Raw genomic sequence first — 27,182 nt, forward strand, 5'->3', positions numbered from 1 at the left:
GGTAGTTTGATCTGTTGTCAGTTTCTGTGTCAACCACCATCCACAAAACAAAACAAAAATTCTCTGATGCTGTCTAGGAGCTGTACTAATCTAAGGGTACAAAGACACAGATTTAGAGGGCAGTTGTATTTTGTTTTTGTTTTTAATAAGGATTTAAGAGAAGTCAGCTAAAGTTCAGCTAGTTTGGGGAGGAGTTCAAAGATGATTCTCAGAAACAGGAGCAATTATTCTCAAGAATAAGGAACTACTGCTTATGATTTTACCAAGGATGTAGGGGAGAACCAGTTAGGATGACAATCATGTCAAAGAAGACTGGAGAGGAACATCACTTAGGAACAAGGAGATTCAAGAGTTACCAATGGACAATTCTCAGATTTTCAATTTTAGCTTCTCGTGTATGGACCAAATGCAAAATCAGGTCTTCTGACTCCTGGCCAGGGGCCTTTCCATACTTTACAGATGCTCCAACTTTCCATATTTTTGAAAGAGATTCATAAAAAAAATAAAAAATAAAAAAAAAATAAAAAAAAAAACATGGAGGTAGGGTCCTAGGTCTGCCTATGGAAAGAGAGGTCAAGATAGACAGACAGCAGCAGAACAGGAAAAATAAAATTGGAAGGTTTTATGTCTTTGCTCTCGCAGTGTGATTTATCTTCAGCTGGACTTCTAGCCTGCTGCTAAAGGTAATTCTGAGGAAACTCTAAGACTTCCTCACAATGAATTTCATTTCCTGATGGCTCAATGCTGCAAGTACCACTGTGTCAATCATTCTCCTCCTATGAAATTTCTTCCAAGGCTGAGGAGATAGCTCAGCCATTAAGAGCACTTGCTGCTCTTGCAGAGTATTGGAGTTCAATTCCCAGCAGCCACATAGAGAGATTGTAACTCCGGCTCCAGGGAATCTCTGATAGTACCTTCTATGGGTCATTGTGGGCCCCACACTCATATGTATACACATACACATGAATTTTTAATATACATCTGAAAATAAAAAGAAAGCAATTTCTTTTAAGATCAATCCTGACAATTCTCAGCTGTCAGCCTGAGTAGCCAGGCCTGTGGCCCAATCAATGTACCCCTCCGCTGCACACTGGCTTTTGTGAGATGGTATAGATTAGTGTTCACATTTCCTTGCTACGCCTTTAAGAGCTACAAGAATGCAAGGGAAGTCTAGAAAGAGAGGTGGGGTCTCCTAACAGAACTTCTTGGAAAAGGATCCTTGGAATTTCTGCCAGAAACTGAACTGAAATTCCAACACTGAGAACTAGGGGGTGGCCTGTGTTGAGCTAGGCCTGTGATTGGACTGCACAGTCCATTAGGGAGGAGGAAAACAAAAGTAAAAAAGCTGGGGGAGGGGAAGGGCGGAAAGACCTCCCACCCCCACCCCATTTCATACGCTCTAGATCTACAAGCAATATGCAGCCAGCCACTTGCCTGGAAAGGGTCTGTGCATGTCCAAGCAGCAGATGCTGGACCCAGGGAGCTCTCTGCACCAAATGAGCAAGCGAGGCCTCCAGGGACTGACTTGCCAACAGCTGGACTTGATCACCAGCTTGAAACTGAGATCATACACTGGGTAGAATAACAAGCGGACTTTGTTCTCTGGCTGTGCAAAGCGTTGTTTTCCAAGGAATTGCCACAGCGGCAGACAGAAAACCAGAGATCACACTACCTGGACCCTTAAGTCTCTTTAGAGAAACAAAGTGTAAGAAATTCTGCTACTGGGGAGTGTACAGGATGATGATGACTCTTCGGAGAGCTTGTTCACTGATTCTCTTCCTCACAGCATTTCTGCCCCCACCACAACATGCCCAGGACCCAGCTATGGTACATTACATCTACCAGCGCTTCCAAGTCTTGGAGGTAGGTGACGTGTGTTCCCCTCACTCGGAGAATGTCTCTTGGAAGTCACTCTATTGTACCCGCACTTTCCTGTCAGCTAGGATGCATGTCTTCCAGTTACAGAATGAATCATCGCTATGCTTCCATTACAGATGTGCGTAGCCTAGCAGTTGAGGATGCCGCTTCCAGTCCAGACCACTCTATCACTAGACTTTGAGCAAGGCTTCATTTTACACTTGGCCCTGGCAGTTTTTCTCACCTATAAAATGGACATAGAGATAGAACTTAACTTCAAATGATATTCTGAAAATTTAATGAAGAGATTTCAACTTTGAGAAATTGGGGGTGTTTTACTTTGGGTCATTAATCCATACTCAGAATATGGCCTGGTCCACTGAGTAAATTTCCAGGTTGTTGAACATTTAAAACCTAACCGTTCAGTCTTCAAAGTATGAAATCACAGCTGTGGTCACATTTTCTTCATCTTTTATTGTATTAGGATGCTAACTGATTCCAGCTTTTTTCTTCTTCCCTTTTTATGGTAAACTGTTAAGTGACTATAAAATTCGGTAGTATACACAGAAGCTCATTGTGAATTTTTACTTTTTAATCTTAGCTGGACTTAGGCTTAGAAATGAGTTTTTTTCGTAATGTTAAACAAAGGGGACGCACTTGAGCTTCCACCTCATTAGAACAGGCAAAGACATGTGGTTGGGAATGTGGCTCAGTAGGTGGAGTGCCAGCCTAACACTAGGGCTGGCCCTGGATTCAATGCCTAGCACGGAGTAAGCCAGGTGTTGGCATGTACCTGTAATCTCAGCATTCGGGAGGTGGAGGCAGAAGGACCCAGGAGTTCAGAGTCATCTTTGGCTACATAGAAAGTTTGAGGCCAGTTTAGACTATGTAGGACCCTATCTCAAAACAAAAACAAATGAACAAAATTCCATATTTTTATAGGCTAGCCATGTTCTTGGGCACAAATATAACCTTCCACTTTAAAATGCCTGGCTCTTGCACAAGTTAAATTGGCATGTTATGCATGTTCTTTCAAGGACACTCTTATCTCAAACATTTATTTTCTATGTTTTCCTAAAAAAAAAAATCTATAAATCCAAATGATGGTACTGCCTAGTTATAGTCTCAGTAAAGTAAGTCCACAGAGCAATCTAAACACATTTCCTCACATTGGCCAGTGAGCAGGTGGGGGCCTGGAAGCTGTGGTTGAAGCATCCCCAGGTCCCAGGCCTCTGACTGCGCTCCTGCTTCCATCATGGACACACTGCCAACCTCATCTGCTTAAAATGCCAAAAATTTGCTTAGGCTTCAGCAACAGTTAAACTCCTAGGTATGCATTGTCCCCTTGTACTGTGAGAGTTTGTCTACAGACAAGGGAATAACGCACAAAGTAAGACATTCACAGCCCTGGATGTGGATTTGGAAAATTGGATATGCTCTGTAGATGCTTAGATATGTTCTGTAGAAGATAAAAATATGTCCTTTTTTGACCACTAGGTTCTAACCTGGAGGAGAAGCCAAGTCCCAGGTGGCAGGCACTGTCAAGGCAGAGGCTTGACAACTCAGGCATGCAGGGCTTGTCCTGAGAGGGGCATGTGGGAGAGTAGGAAAAGGGAAAATAGATACTTGAGATACTTGAGAATTATTAATATTCATTATCTCCCTGTTTCTATTTCAATCTCTCTCTCTCTCTCTCTCTCTCTCTCTCTCTCTCTCTCTCTCTCTCTCTCTCTCTCTGTGTGTGTGTGTGTGTGTGTGTGTGTCTGTGTCTGTGTCTGTGTCTGTGTCTGTGTCTCTCTCTATTTCTCAAGGTCTGTCTTTCTGTCTCTGTATCTCTCTATTTCTCTCTATCCATCTCTGTCTCTGTCTGCTGCTGCTGCTGCTGCTGCTGCTGCTGCTGCTGCTGCTGCTGCTGCTGCTGCTTTTCATGACTCTATCTCTTTCTCTTCCAAGTGAAGGTGCCCTACACAATTATGTTTGGAGTAAAAAGTTTTACATTTGTGAAGAGGATCTTAGTCAATGTCACCAAGTGAGCTTTAACTACCAACTCTGTGACCTAGCAACCCCATTTCCATTCATGTATTTTTCCATTCACCAAGTATTCATTGAGTATTACTATATCCTTAACTTGTGCCAGATATAAAGGAATGGAACTTATTTCTGGGAATCTAGCCTAATAAAATAACTGAGGACATAAAAATGTAAATACATAGTTTTTTTCCTTAACATTGAGTGGGGAAAAAACGGAAAACTAAATGTTTCTTTAAAGGTGTTTAATAGAACAAACAATGGGATTTCAACTTAATAAAAAGCTTGCATTTTATTAAAATTATGTTACATATGGGTAAAGAAAATGCATATCTACACAATACATTGTTGTTCATCCTTTGAAATGAAGCTTATATATGACACTGTAGATGGACTTGCAAGATCTTCTACTGAGTGAAATAAGCCAGCCATGAGAAGATAAACACTAAATGAAAGATTTCAGTATACATTTAATCTGAAAAAGTTGAACTCATAAAAACAGAGAAGCCTGAGGAGTACGGAGATACTGATCAAAGAATATAAAGTTTCCATTAGAATAAGTTCTGGTGGTAGGGAGATGACTCAGTCAGTACAGTGTGCTGCCTAAGCATGAGGACCTGAGTTCAGATCCCCAGCTCCCACATGAAAAGGAAGGTGTGGTGATGTCCATCTGTAAGCCCAGTGCTGTGGAGGCAAAGGCAGGCAGTTCTCTGGGGCTTGCTGGCTAGGCAGGCTAGACAGTTAATGAGCTTCAGATTCAATGAGAGACACGGCCTCAAAGCATAAGGGGTTCAAACAATTGTGAAAGGCAGCTGATGTTGCTTTGTGGCCTCCACGTGTACACCTGCATATGCACATAGACACACAGATGCACACACAAACACACACACATACATACACACACACACACACACACACACACACACACACACACACACACACACGAAAGAACATGTCTAAGAGATCTATTGTACCTGTCATTACCATAGAAAATAGCAATACACTGCATACCTAGATATTGAGAGAACAGATTTTTTACTACCTCAAAAGTAAATATATATGTCTTAACTTGCTTGATTTAATCATTCTACATCAAAATATCACATGTACAACAATTATATAGGAGTTTCACTTGTTAATAAGAAAAACATGATCAACACAATAAAATTATAGTGTGTACTATAATGATATGATAATATATAATAATATAACATAATCATAATGTAAGAACGATATTTAAATGATAACAATATATCAGCAAGTTAAAATAAACAGATATTTAGTAAAATTATGTGCAAATATATATTTATATGCATCATGAAATACATTTTAAATTGGAAAATTTAAAAACTAGTAGTACCTATGAATTTAGGATTATGGATTATTTGCTCCTTTTTATTATACTTTTCTAATAATCTTTTTCTATGAATGATAGCTATTTGTATTATGTGAATAATTGAAATAATTTGCAGTAATTTGGTAACTTTGGTAATTTATCTCCTGTCTGAAGAAAGGGCTGGAAAAATGTACCCAAACAACAAGGGCATACATTCAAGACTTCCAGGAATTCTCAAAAAACATCTCCATCATGCTGGGGAAGTGTCAGACCCACACAAGTGAATACAAGAGTGCAGTCGACAACCTGGCACTAAGAGTGGAACGTGCCCAGCGGGAGATCGACTACCTGCAATACCTCCGGGAAGCTGACATATGCATCGAATCAGAGGAGAAGACACTGGCTGAGAAGGTACTTCAAGAAGCAGAAGAAGAAAAGAAGATCCGAGCTCTGTTGAACGCAAGTAAGGGATTCTTCTACCACCCCTTCTGGGCCTGACACACTTGGAGAGATGAAGCCTCTGTGCAGTTAGGAAGTGTGATCAGTGGTGATGAGTGAGAACTGGGGGGGGGGCATTCTTGTGTGTACAGGTGTGAGCAACTTGGCAGGGGTCTTACATCCCAATAGAATCCCACTGCAAGGAAATGGCTTTCTTTCCTCAGAGAGTTTCTAAAGACATCATGGAAGGCCAGGTCTACAGTCTGAGAGGTAGACATTGGTTTAATGGAGACATGTGGTCCCAGATCCTTCTAGGGAGAGTAGCAGGCTGGTGTGGGCTACACCAAGGGCCCTGGGAACAGAGAACTGCTGCCAGTGTAACAAGCAACAGTTTGAAACTAGAAACTGTGACAACCAAACCTCAGGACTGAGTACTACATTATATCGCTATTGTGTACTATTTGGGATGGTGGCTTTCAGAAATTTGTCCCCAGTCTTGCGACCCATCAGTATCAGTTCTAGGCTGTCAATAATAGTATCTAGTAGCTCATAGAATGATAAGCATCACAGCTGAGAAGATTTTTCTGTGCATGTGTCCATTTGATTAAAACAGTAAGAAAAACAAGCCCCCCCCCCACCTGTATTTTGTATTCTGGAAAGACTTCACTGCAAATAGGGAGACTATTCCAAATTTGGGGAACTTCAGCAAGTTTATATAAGACATAATCAGGGTCATCTTTGTTTTTAGGGCTTTACGTACCTTCTCAATATAATTGTTTTAAGAAATTATGGGTCATAAGAAGGGTCTTGGGCCTGAGGATGTAGCTCAGTTGGTAGAGTACCTGCCTAGCATGCATGAAACTGTTGCTATAACTGAATCATACAAGGTAATTTGTAAAGAATAGAAATTTACTTAGTTTATTGGAAGTTTTCTAGAGGCTGGGAAGTCTAAGAACATGATATAGGTATCTACTTGGCATCAGGGGAGAGTCATCTTGCTGCATTACGACATGGCAAAAGGCATTGCAAGCTAGCTCAGAAGCCCCTTTTATTTATTTAGTGTGTGTGTGTGTGTGTGTGTGTGTGTGTGTGTGTGTGTGTGAGTGCATAAGGAAGGGAGGGTTGTATGTGTACACATATGGAACCTAGAGGTCAATGACATTCTTCAGATGTCATTCATCTTGGGTTTGTTTGTTTGTTTCTTAGATGAGGTCTCTCACTGAGACCTGGGGTTTACTTATTAAGCTAGACTGGTTGACTATTGAGTTCCAAGCGTCCTCTTGCCTCTACCTCCACAGCACTGGGATTGCATGATGTACCCTAACACCGGGGGGTTTGTTTATTTTTCATGTAGATTCTGGGAATGAAATTCAGGTCTTCATGTTTGCAAGGCAAGCACTTCTACTGAACTATCTTCCCAACCCTGTTCTGTTCTGTGTTTTTCTTAAAGATCCACTAATACAATCATAAAAGATGCTACCCTTGATTTTCATGACATCGTCTAATCCTATTTACCTCCCAAAGGCTCTACCTCCAAGTAATATGAACATATGACTTTAAAGACTAAGCCTCCAATATATGCTCTTTGAGGAAGGCACATTCAAGCTGTAACAACTTAAAACTTCAAAGTTTTCTCATTCATTTATTGGCTCACTGCTCATATTCTCCTCCATCTGTGCCAGCTCCATGAGAGCTTAAACATTCCACTGCAGGGTGTAAAATAGGATCTTTGTTCAAACAAATAATTGTCAGTAAAGAAGTAAGTAAATAAATAAGTGAGTGGATGGAGTGAATGTCGGTACAGCTTATTTAGAGTATGATAGAAAAAAGAACATCATAGTCCTGAGTCTGAAGAAAGAGCAGGGTGCCTTTCCTACCATATGAATCAGTTGATCTAGTTGGTCAAGTGAGAGATCCTTTCAGCTTTGGCCTTGTCCTGCAGGGAACTTGCCCCTCTGAGAGAGCATGTCTTTGAGTAACAATGAGTATGAGAATACAAAGGGGAAATAAGCTAAAATCATCTTTGCAGGGTGAATACAGGGACTTTTCATACATGGTAGAGGGACGGGAATGTAGCTCAGTGGTAGGGTGATTGCCCAGCATGTACAGAACTTGAGTCTGATTCATATCTCCAGTAAGGAAGTGATGAGGGAAATGATGTGCTAAAATTGTCTGAGCTAGAATGTGCCTGAACTTTCCCAGAGGGCCACAGGCAGGCCACCAAGCCCAAATGGTGGAGCTGTGTTCCTGAGCTTTTCCTATTCCTGGGGTACTCTCAGACCTGCAGACCTTGAGGTGAACCCTTCCCCATTCTAGCTAGAGTGCAGCAGAGTTCCCAACACTGGAGTTCATGCTTTGTCAACTCCATCCTCTGTCCCACTCTGCAGACACTGGAGATTGCCACTCACATGTCTGTCACTTCTGGAGCACAGATTCAACGATAGCTATTTAAAATTTAGCCAACCCTCATTGCCTTTCACTGTTAGATGGACAAGTCTGCACCCTGTGCTAGTTTCTTTACTGCTTCTCTTGCTTCCTAGATCCCCATTATGGTCACACACACCTTCGCACAACTCAGCATAGATTACATTACTTCACTGTATAGTATTTTTCATAATTCTTCACCATTTGTTAGCAGCAGCAAAAATGTCCACTCTACTCTTCAATCCTTTTATATAGAAAAAGCCTTTTGCAAAGTGACTTGAACCAATCTCAACTGCTGCTCCTCCCAAAGTATACATGTATAGTTATAACTTAAATAAAGAAATATATATTATCATATGCATACAGACAAATATGTGAGCATTTAACACACTCAACCACACATATTTTATTTATGTACATCTTATTCTTCTACCAGACCATGAATAAATATCCTGGCATCATCTTCTCTGTGTTCATGGGGTGTACAACAGGGACCTAGCATAGAGGAAGAAGGCCAGAGAAATTATTCCTAGAAGAGAAATGGGTGGGAGAGAGTCTGAAGAACAGATAAAGGACATGTGACTCTAAATACAGTCACAGCCATGTGATTAGTGGTCTCCTGACTTGGCCTGTTCTGGTCTGCTATTCTATTGCTGTGATTAAAAAACAAAAAAAAACAAAAAAAAAACCACTAACCAAAAGCAAGCAAGTTTGGGAGGAAAGAGTTTATTTGGCTTACACATCCCAATACAGTCAACTACTAAGATAAGTCAGGGCAGGAACTCAAGTAGGAGCAGAGGCAGGAATCATAGAGGAACACTGCTTACTGTCTTTTTCCTCATGGCTTGATTAGTCTGCTTTCTTATACAGCCCAAGACCACCTGGCCAGAGGTGGCACCACCCACAGTGGGCTGGGCCCTCCCACATCAACCATCAATCAAAAAATGCCCCCATTGACTGGCCCACGGGCCAATTAAAGGAGTTGATCACTCAACAGAGGGTCTCTCTTCTCTGGTAACTCTAATTTGTGTCAAGTTGACAGAAACTAACCAGCATATGATATATTATTTTCAGACAAAGCTAGACTTAGAATGCTAGCTTAGTCCCCTGTCCTGCACATATTTTATAATGTGCTTGACCTTATTTTATTGTGGTGGTGGTGGTGGTGGTGGTGGTGGTGGTGGTGGTGGTGGTGGTGGTGGTGGTGGTGGTGGTGGTGGTAGTGGTTTTTGCTTGACTCTTCTGGTAGATACTGTGCCAGATCAGTTTTCTAACTCTGTAGAACAGATCATCATAAATTCAGCAGCTGAAAACAATATGAGTCCATTATTACAGAGTTCACACATGGCTTCTTCTAACTGTATGACCAAGGCCATGGGCTTCCTGAGGCTCTGGTTCTGTAGGCTGCTCACAGTATGGCACTGAAAAGACAATTTTTTTCTTCAAGAGGTGCTCCACACCTCTTTTAAGAAGTTCTTTATCTGATCACATCAAGTCTCTCTATCATTATCATCCATTTGATTAATCAGAGTCAACTGATTTGGACCCTTATTAATGACAGCATCCCTGAACATTTGTCTTAAAGTACCATGTGATCACAGTGTACACCCTCTCATATGCCCAGGCCCTGTCCATGCTCCAGGGACAGAGTTAGCTATGTGAAGTCTGTACAGGACAGGGATCTTGGGAGCTGCATTAGTTATTTGACTCACAGCTGCCACAAAATACCTGACAAAAGCCACTTTGGGAAGAAAGGGTTTATTTTATAGTTCCGGGGATACCGTCCATCATGGCAAAGACTGAAGCCGCAGGTAGCTGGTTATATTATGTCATCAGTCAGAAAGTAGAGAACAGCGAATCAATCATCAATCAATCTCTCTCTCTACCACTGCCTTTCCTCTTTCTCTCTCTTCCCATCTCTTGGAATGCTAGATTGAACCTAGGATCTCATCACTCTACCCCTGAACTGTATCACCTGGTGGTTGCTTTCTCCTTTTTATACAGTCCAGGACCCCAGCCAATGGAATGGTACTGCCCTCTTAAGGGTGAGTCTTCCCATTTCAGTGATCTCAATCTAGAAATGTTCTTACAGACATACCTAGAAATTTGTCTCCATTTCAATTCTATTTATTTTATGTTACTGTTTATTTATTTTAAGTATACGAGTACTCCCCTTGCATGTATGAATGTGTACCACCTGATGCTGAGGAAGTCAGAAGGCAGCCAGATCCCCCAGAACTGGAGTTTCCAGATGACTGTGAGCTTCCATGTGGATGTACATATAGGTCCTGTGTTGCTGGCCTTGAGAATGCAGCAACACTGGGTTGGTTGGGAATAGAATTTGGATCCTCTGCTTGAGCAGTCAGTGCTCTTAACTTCTGAGCCATCTCTCCAGCCTTCCGTTTTGATTCTAAATCCCATCAAGTTGACTGTCACAGTTAGCCATCACAGGGACCATTTGGGAATTCCACCTACCACCATGTCTTAGTTTGCTACTAATTATCCGAACTTGTCTTTCTAGAAGATCCCACTATTCCCATCTCCTTGGGCTACAAGGACTATGCCAGTGGAACAGCTTTCACTAAAATCCTAAACTCTGAAGTCAGCACCTTCTGCAAGCAAACCCCTTGGGATCATGGGTCAGAGAGGGCTCAGGCTATAGGGTTTCCTTCAGACTTTCTGTCTCAGAACATTTCTTTGGGAAAGCTTTAGAGAATGAACAGTACAGGCACCTTAGAAAATTCCATTTTGTACCTCAAGATACAAGTAAATTCTAATGCATGATAGAATGATCATCTTCTTTCAGATATTTCTCAGGCAACGACTAAGAGGCATGTCCTGAGGAACAGCCAAGATGACTGTTTGCTAAACCATTCTCCATCGAGCTCTTCTAAAGCCCTCAGCCTTTATTTTGAGGTGTTTTCACAGATGAGGTCAATATGGGTCCCCAGTCTGAGGAATGTTGAGATTAAGTGAAATTCTTAGACTCTTAACTCCCCCACTTTGTATCCCCATCCCTTTCCCACACATATATGGTTTATAATAGAAGCGAGTGACAGATTTTAAAGTCATTTCCAATGTTTGGTGCAAAGACCATTGTTAAAATGAAACTTTGTTCGTTGTAATTGCCAGTTTATCACACAGCACCACTGGCACGTAGATTGAGAATTTATCCAGCTGAAGCCTTTGAGAGGCCACAGGCTGCATTCTTGAGTGGATAAAAGTATTGACCTCCTTTTAACTTCTAAGTAGCTTTTGAAGAAGAATTCTCAGGGCAGTCAAAACAAGCCATTATGACAGATTTTATTTTCCTTCTCCAGTCCAGCTCCTTTTATTGCAAGGAAGCATGGGAGTAACCTCATGTAACCTTCACCCTGCTGCTGTTAGATAACACATATCTTTTGTTAGATCATGTTTCCAAGAAGTCTGCTGAATATCTGAATGCCTCTGGAATACATTCAAGTCGACAGCTGCATGCCTATATTCAAACCCACTACAAACAAAACAAATAACTAAACAAACACCTCACTCACTGAAAACTAAAGAAAGCATGTCTGTGAGGCAACTCTCAAGGTCCATTGGTTCTCGATGAGTAGAGCAAAACATTAAGAGAACAATAACTAATTTGTAACAGATGTGTTAACTACATAGGAGGAGACTCAAGGCCTGTCTGCCGGCAGAAATGTAGGAGATCATAAGGGTGCTTGTGTGTGCATGTGTGCACCAACTCAGTTTTGCTGCATTCTCAAGGCCAGCAACACAGTTTAGCTGCTCCTGTATATTCCCTAGAGAGTGCATGCCCACAAGTTCAGAAAAGTCTATGTACATAGAATTTCTTTTGTTCATTCATCTAAAAATCCTGTTTCTTGTGAGGCTATTTCTAGGTACTGTGGATATGACCAAAAGTTCCCAAAACATGTCATCTGGTAGCTTTTGGTTCCAATTGGTATGAACATTCATTCATTCTCTCTTACTCATTTGTTCATAGGTTCAGCAAATGTCTGACTAAATTCCAGATACATTTTAGACTTGTACTAGCATTAGAGATGGAACACAGGCTGTAATTTTTGTTCTCAAAACTACTTATAGTAAAGAAGCAATCTAGACACAGAGGAAACAGTCCAGAGTGAGGACTGCTCTGATGGAACCATGTATGAGGTGTCACAGAAACATGTTAGGTCATAGGGTCAAGGTTGCCTTGATGCTAGGAGTGATGGGACTATAAAACTAGACAGTAACCTCAGGCTCAGTTTTAATCATAGAAAAGAGCTCCTTAGCTGGAGACTGGAGTTAAGAGCATCCTCAGCAAATGCAGCCACATGCAGCAGCACAGTGGTAGATGCTTGGTGGGCTATGTGGAGCAAATCATTTTCTAGAACGCAGTCAGAGCAGGATGCTGTGGAAAGTAGGGGTGGGGGGAATCCAAAGGAGTGCTGAGCTGAGCTCCCCATGCTAAACAATCTTCCATTTGCCAGCTGGGCAAATGGGAGGAATGAGAATGGTAGCTAATATTTATTGATAATACATTTTAGGTCGTCTCCAAGTGATGTGTGTACCTTAATGACAATTGTCATGTCATTGACAACAACCCCACCAGTTAGGTATAACCATTACCCTGCCACCTCATTTTATATATTGGAAGAACAAGACTGTGGGAGAACAATTTGCCCAAGCTCACACAACTAAAGAAATGTCCAGGATGACATTCAAACCAACCCTGGCTTGCACACATGCCAGCCCCTCCCATCATCCCACTGCTGAGCTGAGCAATGATCAGTATGGGAGTGCCACAGCTCAGACAGAGGATTGGGAAAGGTCACTCTGGACACAGGGTACAGAACAGCCTAGCAACAGGAGAGGTTGGGAGCATATAGAAGGTAAAGACTAGAGCCAGCAAAGCAATGTCAAGGGTGATCACAGAGAGATATAAATTGAGAGCATTCTGCTCTAAGAGTAGATGTTCATGCTAGAAGTTTCTGATCTCAATATGGGTCACAGTATGAAGACTATGATTCCATCTCACAAAAGATTGATTTACTTACATCCTGGCTAAGAAAAATCAATTTATTTCCCTGTTTTTTCTTAATTTACTATTTTATTTTTTGAGACAGGGTCTTATTTATGTAGCCTAGGATGATCTTGAGCTCACTGCATGTCTGAGGATGACCTTGAATGTCTAATCCCCCTACCTCTATCTATCTGTGGATTGCTGGGATGCCAGGCAGGCATCACCATGTCTGGTTTTATGCAGTGCTTGAGTTAGTGCATGCTACTAAGCACTCTACCAACTCAGCTACCACTCCAGGTCCTCTTCACTGACTTTTTTTTTTTTTTTTTTGGTTTTTCGAGACAGGGTTTCTCTGTGTAGCTTTGCGCCTTTCCTGGAGCTCACTTGGTAGCCCAGGCTGGCCTCGAACTCACAGAGATCCGCCTGGCTCTGCCTCCCGAGTGCTGGGATTAAAGGCGTGCGCCACCACCGCCCGGCTACCTCTTCACTGACTTTTAAGCAAGAAAATATCCTTGCTTTGCCCCCTTCTCACTTCTGTGGCCCTCGATTGACCTCTCATCAGTTCAGTAGAGTGCTTTCTTCCCATTATTTCTCAAATGCCTTCATTCTACCTGTACTGCTCTGTCTTCCTCTCCCCACGATTACAAGCATCTCCCATCCCCAACACTCACCTCGCTGCCCCATCTACTCCTGCCCCAGCACTCCGACTTGTACAGCCATCATGATCATCTTACTAGAATTCCAATAACATCATTTTCCCCCAATGGCAACTGCAAACCCCTGGACAAACAAAAATGCCCTGTATAGCTCTATCTTACCATAGCTTTATTTAAATACTTAATTTTTCTCTACAAAGGAATACCTGATGATGAAATAAAAACTACAAATACTGTTGAAACTATATTTATTTTGTTTTCCTTAATTGTAAAGGTAGATTAGAAGCCAGCAATCAAACACAGCAATGTTTAGTATTTCTCAGTTTTGTTTCCACCCATCCCTGATGTTCCATGCTATTTATTTTACCTGCTATTTTAAAAACATAATGCATAATCCACGCATGCCCACATTTCAAATGCTGTTTTTCCAACATCTATCACAGTGCCTAGGATGAATGTGAGATCAGTATGCTCAGACCTGAAGTACTTTATTAGAAACTGGAGGCAACTGTTTGCTTGGGATCACACTAAGCCATTTTTTTCTGTTGTCCAGTGTTCATTCTATAGTTACTATTATTCTATAGATATTATCACAACTTTTTTAATTTTTTCAGATAAAAACATTGTGGCTTAGAGAATCTTCCCCCACATTCCTGCTTTACCCAGGGGTCCATACCACCCCAGACATGAAGCTTCCTTCCTGAACACCTTCATTCCATATCATCTATCTGTTGCCACATTAACTTAACTCCAAACCACTCCAAAATTTGGGTTAAAGCAACACCCAATTCCTATTTCTCAGTAGTTTGCAGGGTGGGAGGACATTCTATTGATCTGGGCCAGGACTGACTGCCTGCACATACCCCATTCTTGACATGTTGATGAGGAATGACTTGTTAAGGAGGACCTCTTTTGAGATGACTTGGTTGTCCTCCACATGCCATCTGGCTCTCCTGGAGGCTCATTCTTATGATGAATGCAGATGTCTCAGAGAGAAGACAGAAGGGGACTTAGCTTGGTCACTTTTACCACATTCTTGGTGGTGGTGGTTGGTTTTTTGTTGTTGTTGTTTTGTTTCTGGTTTTTTTTTTTTTTTTTTTTTTTTTGAGGCAGGGTTTCTCTGTGTATCCCTGGCTTTCCTGGAACTTGCTATATGGACCAGGCTGGCCTTAAACTCAGAGATCTGCCTGCCTCTGCCTCCTGAATGTGCTGGGATTAAAGGTGTGTGCCACCACTGTCCCACCATTTTCATCACATTCTTTTGGCCAAAGCAAATTTCAATTCTGGCTCCAGGGTTCATACTTCTTCTAGAAACTCTAGTTGCATCCCATATTGTGGTTTTGGTCTTGATGCTCACAGAAGCAGGGAGCAATCAAGATCAGTTTTTAGTTATGCAAACATATATCTGAGAACAGAGAATCTGTTGGTTGACGGGTTTGAGGAAATGAAACAGAACCAGCAAGAATGCTACTAGAGTTCAGATTCAGATGAGTATGTCTTAGATGACCACACATTGAAACAAGATGGAGAGGAGAGAAGAAAGTGACATTTCTTTTATAGGACTGTAGATGACTTTGTTTTCTATCCAAAAATGTAAGAGAATGGCAGTGTCACAGCTAGAAATGGAGTACATGTCTACCCTTTTTCAGTTTACCAAGAAACTTGTTTAAAAATGAACAGACGTGGGCTAGAGAGATGGCTCAGCAGTTAAGAGCACTTGTTTCTCATGGAGAGGACCCAGACTTGATTTCCAGCACCCACAGGATGGCTCATATTCATCTGTAACCTCCAGTTTCAGAGGATCCCATGTCTTCTTCTGACCTCCAAAGACATACATGCGGTGCATATATACACTTACAGGCAAAACACCCATACACATAGAGTAAATATATCCTAAAAGGATTTTAAATCAAAACATTAAAAACGGGGCTTACAAATGAGAAATAGATCCAATCAAGGAGTTCACCATTATAACCTTGGAATGCTTGAGATGTTGCAATAGGCAGGTACCTGATGTAAAGTGGCAGTTGTTTCAGATCAGAAATCCCCCAGATGATGGGCCAATCCCCTGCTTTGCCTCCCATGAATGTTTTCTAGCCGCAATGCTCTAGAGCAGCAGTTCTCAAACATTCAGTCACAGAAACTCCTTTGCCATCTTAAAACTTATTCAACGCTCCAAAGAGGGCATGCTGAATTTGGTTACAGATACTGACTTTGCCACCTTCATAATTAAGTTAGTGAGGCTGTAGTATGTACCAGATGTTCTTCCAGGGAGAACACAAAGTAATGAATGAAACAGACATGACAAAGTCTTGAATCTCACCACAGTTCCTGTTTACTGAAGGGACTATAACAACAAATAAGTCTGCAGATGAGTATGTAATGTATCATAAAAACATAACAGACACTCAAGGGAAGAAAATCTATTATGACAAGGAGGTTAGGGAGAGCTGGCTTCTTTTAGAATACTGTGTCAGAAGGAAGTTTGCCCATGTTGGGGTACAGCTATAGGAACCCCAAGGTGGAAGCTGGCTGGACTCTCACTCAAAGCTTAGACATCTTCCTGGCATTCAGGAATTCTCCTGGTGCTCTCTGCTTGTTGCTGGTGAATGACATACACCTAAATAAAATCTGTTTCCTTCTTCATATGCTATTGCTAATCACCAATACAGCTGACTAGGCTTGGTTCTAGGTACCTTAGAATATTCTAAATTTAGCAACTGAAAATGTAGGAACCTAGAAATGCCTGCAGTAAGTGTTTAATGAGAGGTTCTGTGTGGTCATCAAGATCAACATGTACAATGTTATTGTATGCTAGGCCCTGATTAAGCCCTAATATAAGATACATAGCTCTCTAGCAACACTAAATCAGTGTGGATCACTAAGGAACATCCTATACAAGGCAGCATTTCTGCTTTCCTGCCATCCATCCACTGAAGCACTCAGACAGTGAGACAGCCCTTGCTAATCTATTTGTTTTCTAAATTAGCAGAGTAGAAATTGAGATCACAAGTTTGGGCAGTGACAAACAACTGCACTGTCTGAACCTAACTGTTTACACTAGTTCCTGAGTGTCGAGCATAAGCAGAAAAAGTCTGGATAGTGAGACGGGTACATATTGTGTCCTAGGCACTGGGGGAGAAAAAAAGGAAGAAGAAGGTGAGAAACAGAAAGAGAAAGAAGAAAAGGTGGACAAGGAATAAGAGGAGGTGTTGGAGGAGGAGGAGACTCCTTGCAAGGAACTATCTAGTCCAGTGTAATGCCTGCCTTAGCACTTTTCTCTTGCTGCCAACAGACACTATGGCCACAGAAACCTATAGAATAGTGGTTCTCAACCTTTGGGGGGTTGAATGACCCTTTCACAGGGGTCACAGGTCAGATATCCTGCATATCAGATATTTACATTACCATTCATAACAGTAACAAAATTACAATTATGACATAGCAATGAAATAAGTTTGTGGTTGGGGTCTGTACAACATGAGGAACTGTATTAAAGGGTGGCAGCATTAGGAAGGTTGAGAACCACTGCTTTAGAAGAAAAAGTTTATTGGCATTTACAGTTTTAGAAGGTGAGTCAATTACCATCATGGTGGGTAGCATGGCAGCAGGCAGGCAGGAATGGCACTATAGCAGTAGCTGAAAGATCACATCTGATCCACAAACAGGAGGGGAGAGAGAGAGAGAGAGAGAGAGAGAGAGAGAGAGAGAGAGAGAGAGAGAGAGAGAGAGAGAGAGAGCGCTAACTAACTGGGAATGGATGGCACGGGCTCTTGAAACCTCAAAGCCTAGTGACACAGCTCCTCCAACAAGAGCACATCTCCTAATTCTTCCCAAGCAGTTCCACCAACTGGGGACCAAATACTCAAACATGTGAGCCTGAAGGGGCCATTCGCAATCAAACTACCATATTACCCATCTTGAAAGAGGGCTACACAGATGGAATCATTCATTAACTGGGGCAAGAGTAAGGCATTAAAAAGTGAAGATTTATAACAAAATTTCATAATGTGGTGGAAAATGCTCATGACTTTAGAAGAATTTTCTTTTTAATGGACTCTTACCAAGGAAACTTACTAGTCTTTTCCTGCCAGTGTCTCATGTATCTGTCTCCCTTCTTGAGTCCTGGTTTATCATCATCACCTGGCTACCCCAATCTAACTAATCAACTCCTCTCTTTCTAACTGTCCCTTGAATCTCTGCCTGCCACTCTTTGGTATCTTGAATCTGTACTACACTTATAAACCCAGTGCCTAACTTCCCTGTGTCCATCACCCCACCCTCAAGTCCCCAACCCCAGCCACTTTTCTACCAAAGATGAACCAAAGTCTCTAATAATCAGAATGAGTCACAGTGGAGGAACAAGTCCAGCAAGTGTTATTAATAAGAAGGAAAGTATTTTAAGAGATTCAAATAAGTGATATTTGTAGATGAATTTCTTGAGAGGCCTTAAGCTAAATTCTACACTAATAGCTTGTCTGAAATTTTGCCTGTGGGGGAACCACACATTTCAATGTCTTGGTTTGTACATGGAAACTTTACATAACATTTTCTCTGTTGAGTAATTTGCATCTTAGTTGGACTCAAGTTTTTTTTTAATTTATTATTTCCAATCTTTCCTTAACTCTTTCCTCCTGTTAAGTATCTGTCCCCCCCCCCCAAAAAAAAAACACAGCAGGAAATTTTAATTTATTCTTTTACTGGGACACTGGAAATGTATGCTCACTAATTTCTAGAGAAACTTAGACAACTTTAGAAGATTATCCCTGATAAAAAGATAGAGCACACCTATCCTAAACTCATAGCTTTAGGGCTGGCACAACAAAGGCTGGATTGACAAAAGGAAGTTCAAAGACTGGATTCCAGAGCCCCCAAGTCTCTAATACCCAGTCCCAAGCTCCATCATATATATGTTCATTATATAACACAGGCTATTCTGGGACTCATAATGTAGCATAGACGGACCTCTAATTTACTATGTAGGCCAAGCTGGCTTCAAACTTCTAACCTTCCTGGGTCTGCCTCCCAAGTGCTGGGATTATAAGCCTGCCCCTCCATAACACCCTCTCTTCTGTTTTTTATTTTATTTGCATTTTTGGAGCTAGGGTCTCATGTAGTCCAGACTGGCATCCAAATTGCTGTAGAGCTCAAGATGATTTTGAACTAATTTTCCTGATTCTACCTCTAGTATTACAGGCCTATGCTACTATGCCCAGTTTTGTGCAGCACTGGGGATCCAACCTAAGGCTTCATGTGTACTAGGCAGGTACCGTACCTATATAACCTCATCCCTAATCCCTGCTCTTCTGTATTATAAAAGGATGTTTTCTTTTTTCTTTTCTTTGAATGTAAATTTTTATTGATTCTTTGGGAATTTCACATCATGCACTCTAATCCCATTCACCTCCCAGTCCCTCCGTATCTACCCTTCACCCTTGTAGCATCTCTTCAAAGGAAAAATTTAAAAAATAATAAAATAAAAATAAAAATATTAATTAAAACAAAACAATAATAAAAACAAAACAAAAACAATCAAACCACCACAACAAAAAACCCACCTCTGCTCCTCTGTCTTTCTTGTCTCTCCATTACCTCCTCATTCATCTTAGTGGCACTAAGAGCAGTGATGTGTTGCACAGTAAACCCTTTTATACAAACAAATTTATTTGCACATATTCATTGTGTAATGAATCATTGGTCTGGTTCAAGGCCTCTGGCTTCTGATACACCATCACTACTTGACCCTCATCAAAACTCCTCTCACATAACGTGCTGTTGCCCCTAGTCATGGAGGTCCCGTGGCTGTGGTTCCACAGAACCAGTCTCTTTATGCACTCCAGCACATCATAGATGGGGTGGATGTTGGGGTGGACCAACTCAAAGCCCTGGATGTGTGCCTGGGTGGTAGCTGAGTTGGTCAGTCTGGCCTCTGGGACCATCCCCCTCAGGCAAGGAACACAGCCTTTTCTCCCACAACTGTGCTTAAGGGTGGACCCAGCTCTCCTGAGTTGTGGGGACAGCTCTCCTATGAGGGGCAGGAAAAGCCCAGAATGGCCTTTTCATTTCAACCCCTGTGGTAACAGGGGCAGCGGACATCAACACAGACCCCTGCTGCAGCAGGATCAGGGACCCAGACATGGCCTTCGTCAGTAGCTTGGGCCCATTTGTCACCATGGCCCTAGTGGTAGCACAGGTCACTCAGATCAGCACGGCCCTGGGGGCAGCAAGGACCTCGAACAAGAACATGGACTTAAGTGGCACCCAGCCCCCAGGCATCCACATGATCTTCAATGGTAACAGGAGCCACAGACATCTACACAGACCCTGGCGGTGGTATGGCCATAGACCCAGACATGGCCCTCGACTGCAGCTCCAGCCCAGACTTCACCGTGGCTCTGGGTGGCATCACAAGTCACCCAGATCTGTATGCCCTCTGGCGGCAGCCCCTCAGACACCAACATGGCCTCAGGTGTCCACATAGACCCTGAGCATCTGCATGGCCTTCAATGGTAACAAGAGCCACAGACCTGGCCCTTGGTAGCAGCCCAGGCCTGGATGTCACAAAACAGGCAACCCACAAGAATGTTTTCTTATAGACAAGAAACACATGTTCCTCATTCTAAGACACAGTCCTTACATAGCTCAGCTTCAAGTCTATTCTTCCCTGGCAGGAAGGACAGGCACTGTGGGGACCACCTGCTGGAAGTAGATGTCCTGTCACTCCACTGGTCTTTCTCTAGGCACACCAGTACACATGGCTCCCAACCCTTCCTACCTAACACACACAATACCCTGCATCTAAGGCTGGCTGGGAGTGTCCTGGCTCCTACCTCTGAGTTCAGAAGACCCCTTCACCTCTGACTAGCTGTGAGACCTTTCCAAGAAACTAATGCACGCCTTAACTTTCTTCACTTGTTAACTAGTGATTAAAATATATGTCATGGCTACTTATGAGAATCACATAAATTATTATAAAGTTATGCAGTACAATGGATTCTATGTATTTGTAAGATATTTAATAAGGACTTGTTCTTTTTTTTTTTTTTTTTTTTTTTTTGGTTTTTCGAGACAGGGTTTCTCCGTGTAGCTTTGCGCCTTTCCTGGAACTCACTCTGTAGCCCAGGCTGGCCTCGAACTCACAGAGATCTACCTGTCTCTGCCTCCCAAGTGCTGGATTAAAGGTGTGCGCCACCACCGCCCAGCTTGGACTTGTTCTTTAACATGGAATATCATATGGGTAGCTTTAGGAACCCATGGACCTTCATCCCCGTCCCCTGTACAATCATTCTATGTTTATTTAAGAGCTTGAAGTCTCACCCACTTCTCCTTGGTGATCAGCATAGGATCAGGGAAGAGCGAGCAGTGGCTTCAGCTCAGCCAGGTTTGGCTGTGTTAGAGTAGAGATGGCACCCTGGGAATCAGGGTGGCTGTTCCACTTCTTCCACACATTCCCTCATCCTGCAATAGCTCACTCAATACAGCAGGATGTACATGTGCTCCTGAGATGTTTAAAGTCCCTGGTGCCTTTTCTAGTGTCTAGCTTTTTATAGTCAGGTCACCCACAACAATGGTGACACATGAAAGCAAACCATCATGCTGCTGGAGCATGTTAGGAGGACATGGCAGCGCCTGGTAGTTGAGAGACTTTGGCAGTTCTCCTCCAAATCTGGCCTCCGGCACAGTATGAGCCAGGTGAGGCCACTGTCTCTCTACCTAAAGAACTGACTTCTTGGGACTTGGCTCTGTCCAGCTAAGCCTGTTCTCCATTCCATGTGTTTTCTTCAGAAAATGTGGGGTCCATTTTTTAATGAAATAATGGATTTTAAAGTATCTTAAAAGCTTTGAAGTGCTTTATGAATGATTATTTACTTAAGATTGGTTTGCAGTCAGAACCTAGAAAGTGCTAGTCTGTTTAGATCCCAGCAAAACATCTGAGATTTTTATTTTCTTCACTCAACTGCCATTTACTGAATCTTCAAGGCATTGAATTAAGTATTTGGGTACAATACTAAACATGAAGATGAAGCCCTGTTTTTGGAGAGTCTTATGAGGGAGGTGGATAATAAGTTAGTAAAGAAACAGATAAAACAGTTAACAGTGTACTGAGTGATCTCAAGGAAAGAAAAAGCCCATTAAGGAGATGATATTGGAAGTAAGACTTGGCCAGGTATGGTAGTGCAGGCATGCAATCCACTTGTGAGTTTGAAGCCATTCTGGGCTACATAGTGAGTTGAGAGTATGCAGGGGGGTAGGTTACTTGACGAACAAATGGGATCCAATCCATTGTGCAAAGTTCAAGAGAAAGAATGTTCCAGGTAGAAGGATTCTAAGTGCAAGATTCCTGAGGCAAAAAAAAAGAAATTTGGCATGCTCACAGAACATAAAGAAACTATGTAATTAGAACACATTGATACACAGAGGATGGCTCACTGATGATAAACAAGGGCCACATTGCACAGTCTCATAAGCCATGGTAGGGAATTAGGATGTTATCTTGTGTGTGATGGAGAGGGAGAAAATGTTTAACATGTCTGATCCCTCTGACTCCGTGGAAAGTATACTTGACATGTAGATGAGCAAGCAAGAGTAAAATCAGGGAGACAAATCATATAACATTTGTAGTGATCTAGGCAAGAAATTATGACTCATGGTTTTCAGGAGAAGAGTAGGTGGTAAGATATATAGCTGACTATTTTTATTGAATTTCGCAAAAAAAAAACATTTAAATATAATATATTAATTAATTCTTTGATAACTTCATATATGCATGCATGCAATGTATTTTTATTATTTTCACTCCTACTCCTCCAAACTCCTCAGCTCAATCCAAGACCCACTCCCTACCTACCTCCTCATGTCCTTTAAAAAATCATTATAACCCACCAAGTCCATTTTGTACTGCCCATGAGCTCATGGATATGGGGCCATCACTGGAGCATGAATGACCTACTAGGAACCACACCCATAAAGAAAACTGGCATTCTCTCCCCTAGATACCATCAACAATCAATAGCTCTCTAGCTAGGGATGTAGCTCATGACCCCAAGCACTAGCCCCCTGCCACACACACCACAGCTGGAATATTGATTGGATTGATCTTATGCAGATAGAGTGAGTGCAGTAGTCTTGTTTAGTCCTGATGATAAGGTTTCCTTCCAGTCTTCCCTGAGCCCTGGCTCTTATAATCTTTCTGGACCATCTTCTGTGTGGTCCCTGAGCCTTGAGGGGAGGGAGTATAACATAGATGTATCATTCGTGGCTGAGCACTCTCCAGACACTTTCGTTCTGCACACTGACAAGTTGTAAATTCACTGTCTTCTGCTGCACTAAGAAACTACTCTGGTGATGCCTGAGAGATGCACTAATGGTTGAGTATAGAGATATCAGTTTGGAGAGAAGTTTGAATCTATACCCATTTAGCAAAATAATAATTGACTTACCCCTGTGGTCTGTGAGATCCCTAACAATGGGTTCTTGGCCAGATTTATAGAGATCTACCAAAAAGTCCCAAATTAGAACTAATGACCTACTTTTCCTGAAATGACTAGTAGTGGCAACCTCTTGAACGTGGTCACAATGATGATTCCAAGGTCCTAAGGTCATCTGGAAGATGACACACTTAAAGGCCAGGTGGAAGAAGCTTATACCACTCCTGTCTATATCCCACCAGAGAAAAACAACTGCATGCAGCTTAACCACAAAGGAGACTATGAAATGTAGTTTCACGTGCAATGAGAAAGAGTGAACTGCAATAGAACTGGAGGAGCACAGATCATGATCTCTGCCACACTGTCAGAGGAGAAACTGGAGAACCACACAGAAACAGAGATGGGGGAGAAGGCATCTTCAAGGAGGAGGAACTGATCAATGCTGTCATACTACAAAAAGATGAAGTAACAGACCCACATAAAAGAGTGGCAGGAATTTTCCTTTAGGAGCTCCCTGGTAGCATTATCAAGAACAGCTTGTGTTGTACAGTGAGAGTGGGAGGTGAGAAAGTAAGTAGGAAAAATATAGACTGTTTTGTAGGAGAAGCTGAGGATGAGATGGTGGGAAAGATAACATAGTATCCAGAGGTTAACTAGTTGTAGATATTTATTTATTATTAAGACAGGATCTTACTATGTAGCCCTGGCTGGCCTGGAACTGCTATATAGATTAAGTTGGTCTCAGAGACACAGAGAGCTGCCTGCCTCTGCCTCCAGAGTGCTGAGCATACACACCCTGCCTCATCATGAGATTTAAAAATAGTAATAAGCAAGATAAATATAAGTTAAGACTAAGGGGCTAGTTATGAAGAAAAAATTACAAATTATGAGATGATTGAGGCATCTAGAAGCTAGGATAGAATGTGATCAAAATACAGTGATTATATTACTCATGGAAAGGAGAAAGAACACAGCTTCTTCTACGAAAATTCTACAATTAAGGGACAGGTAATGGAGAACGTTCATGTCTAACTGTATTTATTTCTTCGAAAGAGTTCAGGCCTGTGTTCCATTTTTGCTCTAGGATTTTCTGAGTGAAACTCTTCTGTCATAGACCATGGTATCATAGCAGAGATGGGAGGACATTCTCTACTGGTATTAGATCTGAAGGGAAGCAGTGTTCTTTAGGTATGGCAAGTGTTCTAGAAAGAAGACAGCTTGTGTTCGTGAATAATCTGTTCTTTTTCTCCTGTCTGGCTAGGCTGTGACAACATGCTGATGAGTATAAAGTCTCTGAAAATAGTGAAGAAGACCATGGACCCAGATGGCTCTTGGATGAAAGATGCTGGTGGTAACTCTGCAAAAGTGTATTTATTAATTGGATCTAGACACAACACAGTTTGGGAATTTGCAAACTTGCGGGCATTCATGGAAGATAGCAGCAAGCCTGGCCCCCGGAAGCTAATCTTACCACTTTCCTGGCAGGGGTCAGGGCAAGTGATCTACAAAAGCTTTCTATTTTTTCACAATCAAGGAACTTCTAATGAGATAATTAAATACAATCTGCAGAAGAAGACTGTGGAGGATCGAATGCTTCTCCCAGGAGGGGCAGGCCGAGCACCCATCTATCAACACTCCCTATCCACTTACATTGACCTTGCTGTGGATGAACATGGGCTCTGGGCCATCCACTCAGGACCGGGTATCCAAGGCCATTTGGTTCTCACGAAAATTGAGCCAGACACTTTGGGGGTAGAGCATTCATGGGACACACCGTGTAGAAGCCAGGATGCTGAAGCTTCATTCCTCCTATGTGGGGTCCTCTATGTGGTCTACAGTTCCGGCGGTCAGGGCCCTCATCGTATCACCTGTGTCTATGACCCACTGGGCACTGTTAGAGAAGAGCATCTGCCCAATTTGTTCTTCCCCAGGAGGCCTAGGAGTCACTCCATGATTCATTACAACCCTAGAGATAAGCAGCTGTATGCCTGGAATGATGGCAATCAGATCATTTACAAACTCCAGACAAAGAAAAGGCTGCCTCTGGAGTAATGGACGGCAGCTTGGGGGGCGGGGGGCGGGGAGTTGTGTGGCTTGAGCAGTGGTTTTCCAGAACACTGAGGTCACAGCCCCTTTAGAGTGTAGTACCCCTCTAGAGGCACACAAAAATAGAATGTAAAAGTTTAAATACATATTATTCCTTTCCCAAATGTCATTGCCTTAGGTATCATTTGAGAGCATAGATGAGGCCATTGTTCCAATGTTTTGACCAATACCCCATCCTCATCCAAGTCTGATGGGGCTTAAGGCCTCCTCCATCTGATCTTAGTCCCAATCTTTCCTTATTCCAGAATTTTCTCTGACTCTATTCCTCTTCCAGCAATTAGGATATTGCCACCCCTGACACTCACTGATTTCTTCTTTGGCTTTCACTCAGGCTCTGTCCTCTTTTTCAAATGCTTATAAATATTTTTTCATTGACCAACTTTATTAGTTAATTTTCTTGTTGCTATGACCAAATACCTAGCAAGCAACTTAAGAGAGGAAAGGTTTGTACTGGCATATAGTTTTAAAGGGGAGCGAGCACAGTGGTGCATGCCTTCAGTCCCAGCGCTCAGGAAGCAGAGGCAGGTGGATCTCTGTGAGTTAAAGATTAACCTGATCTACATTGTAAGTTCCAGGCCAACCAAGGCTACAGAGTGAAACCTTATCTTAAAAAAAAATGGATATAGTCCATCACCGTAGTAGTCAAAGGGTGGTAGCAGTGGCATGAGACAGCTGTTCATATTACATCTGCAATCCAGAAGCAAGGAGCAGACCAGAAGTGGGGCTGCACTAAGAAACCTAAAGGCTTACCCTCATAGTACTCACCTCCTCAAGTTAGGCCTGCACCCAGCTGGGAACCAAATGTTCAAGCACATGAGCCTATTCAGCACGTTTCACACTGAGGCCATAACACTCAGGAAGCACTATTTCTTGTTGATGTTTAATTTTTATTTCCTCTAGCCTTGCCCTTTGCTAAGCCAAGTGGATACAGTAACAAAATAAAAGCAATAATAGTTGGATGTTACTTTCTAGTTACAAGGCCTTTTAACATTGTTTAATTCTCTTTTTACCTTTGTAGGTGCTTGCAAATCTTTATAGTTGCTAAGCCAGAGAAACTACAAAATGAAAGAGCTAGAAAAGATTGCAAATATCATAGTCATTCCATCATCCAAGGAAGGAAGTTTCAATTATATACTTTTGCCGACCTATCCTTAATCATTATGTCCACAGTTCAGCCTAAAAATAATTAGTTAGACCCTTAGGCAGTTCTCATGTCTGCACAAGGTCTTCTTGTAGGTCTTTCAAAGTCAGCTTTCTCCAGAAAACCAGCCCAAGAATAAGGACAAAAGTCTAGCCTCATCTTGTCTTTCTGTTGCCTGCTTCTTTCTTCTTGCTTTAAATACAATAAAAGTGATATTTAGCAAATAACCTCATCGGGTTATATTTGCCTATATCCCCCCAGCACGAAAGCTTTCCAGTATTATCTGTGTTGGGCTTACTGTAAACATTCCCTAACACTCGGAGGCCCTTGGTAAATACACTAGTCTGGATGGAAGCCAGGTAGCAGACAAGCAGCTTTGCCACAGCAGGCATGCTGGGCATTGCAGAGGGTAGTTGAGAGGGACATCTGCAAAGTGTTTCCCACATGTGTGTCCCATTTGGCTGAGTCCAGGTCACAAGTGAGACTGCAGTGCCAGCCTCAGTCATGTGCTGAGGTCTCTGCCTTTCCAGGTTGGTCACATGAGAAGGCTTGCTTTGTATACTTGCAGCTGTCTATCTGTCTTTGCCAAGTCCAGTCTGGGACCACAGGCAGTGAAGAGAAATCCCCACCACCAACACCATATACCATCTGAGTAAATCTTTGGCAGAAAGGAATGACCCACAGCTCTGATGAAATGTCCCCAAGAGCCCAAACCTTTTGCAGAATAATGAATGAATAAACGATGTAACTGCTCCATGAA

At 42.2% G+C, this 27,182-nt stretch overlaps 1 protein-coding gene across 1 annotated transcript; it reads left to right on the forward strand.

Moving 5' to 3' along the window:
* Positions 1-1,356: 1,356 nt before the first annotated feature.
* Olfml1 (olfactomedin like 1) lies at positions 1,357-27,182 on the forward strand. The gene is made up of 3 exons (XM_006991770.4): positions 1,357-1,863; positions 5,396-5,684; positions 24,437-27,182. The coding sequence occupies exons 1-3, from the start codon at positions 1,738-1,740 to the stop codon at positions 25,225-25,227; spliced, it is 1,206 nt and encodes a 401-aa protein (XP_006991832.1). The 5' UTR covers positions 1,357-1,737; the 3' UTR covers positions 25,228-27,182.

This window comes from Peromyscus maniculatus, chromosome 1 (assembly GCF_049852395.1).
Source record: "Peromyscus maniculatus bairdii isolate BWxNUB_F1_BW_parent chromosome 1, HU_Pman_BW_mat_3.1, whole genome shotgun sequence".
In the NCBI taxonomy this organism is placed as follows: domain Eukaryota; kingdom Metazoa; phylum Chordata; class Mammalia; order Rodentia; family Cricetidae; genus Peromyscus; species Peromyscus maniculatus.

Excerpts from the sequence above, each read along its gene's own strand:
- Olfml1 (XM_006991770.4), top strand. The coding sequence starts at position 1,738 with ATGATGATGACTCTTCGGAGAGCTTGTTCACTGATTCTCTTCCTCACA. Across the intron at positions 1,864-5,395 it reads AGCGCTTCCAAGTCTTGGAG|AAAGGGCTGGAAAAATGTAC; the intron begins GTAGGTGACGTG and ends TCCTGTCTGAAG. Across the intron at positions 5,685-24,436 it reads CCGAGCTCTGTTGAACGCAA|GCTGTGACAACATGCTGATG; the intron begins GTAAGGGATTCT and ends CTGTCTGGCTAG.